The 977-nt window shown below is 40.6% G+C and overlaps 1 protein-coding gene across 1 annotated transcript in view; it reads right to left on the bottom strand.

The window, feature by feature from the left end:
* Positions 1 to 338: 338 nt before the first annotated feature.
* Positions 339 to 977, bottom strand: part of LOC119592866 — a gene marked incomplete at its 3' end in the record, with an annotated part of 1,429 nt that continues 790 nt past the window's right edge. The window contains 1 exon segment of the mRNA XM_037941760.1: positions 339 to 728. Within this exon segment, the coding sequence (XP_037797688.1) occupies positions 339 to 728 (390 nt within the window).

Raw genomic sequence — 977 nt, 5'->3', positions numbered from 1 at the left:
ATTTAAGAAAGCAACAGCCTCCGTTTTCATATCAGAGAGTACATGATATTATTCTGGGCTTTGTGTAATTTAGCACCTTTAAATAATACTTCACATACCCCTTGGTACACGTGCTCCTGTTTGGGAACCCTGATCTACCAAGGTCCAATCTGCTGATCCACATGGAAATACCATGTTTGCTCTGTATTATGTCAAAACTAAACACTGTCTGAATAAGTCAACTTACAATATAAAAAGGCAGGAAGCCTTTTTAATGAGCTTGAACCCCTTTTTGAGTAATGACATAGCAAAGTTGGCTGTATCAAATTTATAGTATGTTGGATGATTGATTCTCTTACCTGGATGATGTCGTGGTACCGCTGACTCTCCTCTCGCACAATCATGGCCTCTTCTTCGGTCTCGGGTCGTCCCACTACAAACACGACTGCAAGCTTGAGGGCCAAACCTAGTGCCGTGGCATTGGCCCATGTGGTGCGGGTGACATTTCTTAAGACATCCTTGCTGATGGAGGAGTGTACGTATGCTATTACGTCCAGATTTGGATGCTGCTTAGTACAGAAATCTATCTCGTCTATTAGAAACTTCTCCGGAATTTTGGTCCGAGGTGGAACTGTAGTGACGTTCCCCTCTTCTTGCTCAGTAACTTTTATTTTTCCAGTTATCGCCTCCCACCCTAGAATTTGTTTTTGACTGGCGATTCTCTTTACCAGAACACCGGTTTCTGCCACCTGTTGGAAGAATATACTAATCAACTTGTCACTCTTTAGCTTGCGGATGAGAAAGATAAAGCTTGCCTAGACTACACGTCTGGCCTGCCGCCTGTGGAATGTTTGAAAATTATATCTTATGCATATAAAAATATATATAGGACATTTCTCTTTAGTGTTTCAGTATTTGAGTCTGAAGTGCAGACTGAATCAAGTCAAGTTAGGTTAAATTTCTGAGATTATCGAATGAAAAAAATAAAAAAATAGAGA

The sequence above is a fragment of the Penaeus monodon genome, chromosome 31, assembly GCF_015228065.2.
Source record: "Penaeus monodon isolate SGIC_2016 chromosome 31, NSTDA_Pmon_1, whole genome shotgun sequence".
In the NCBI taxonomy this organism is placed as follows: Eukaryota; Metazoa; Arthropoda; class Malacostraca; order Decapoda; family Penaeidae; genus Penaeus; species Penaeus monodon.
Note: the sequence above shows the minus strand (reverse complement) of the source record. Positions and strands in the feature narration are given on the sequence as shown.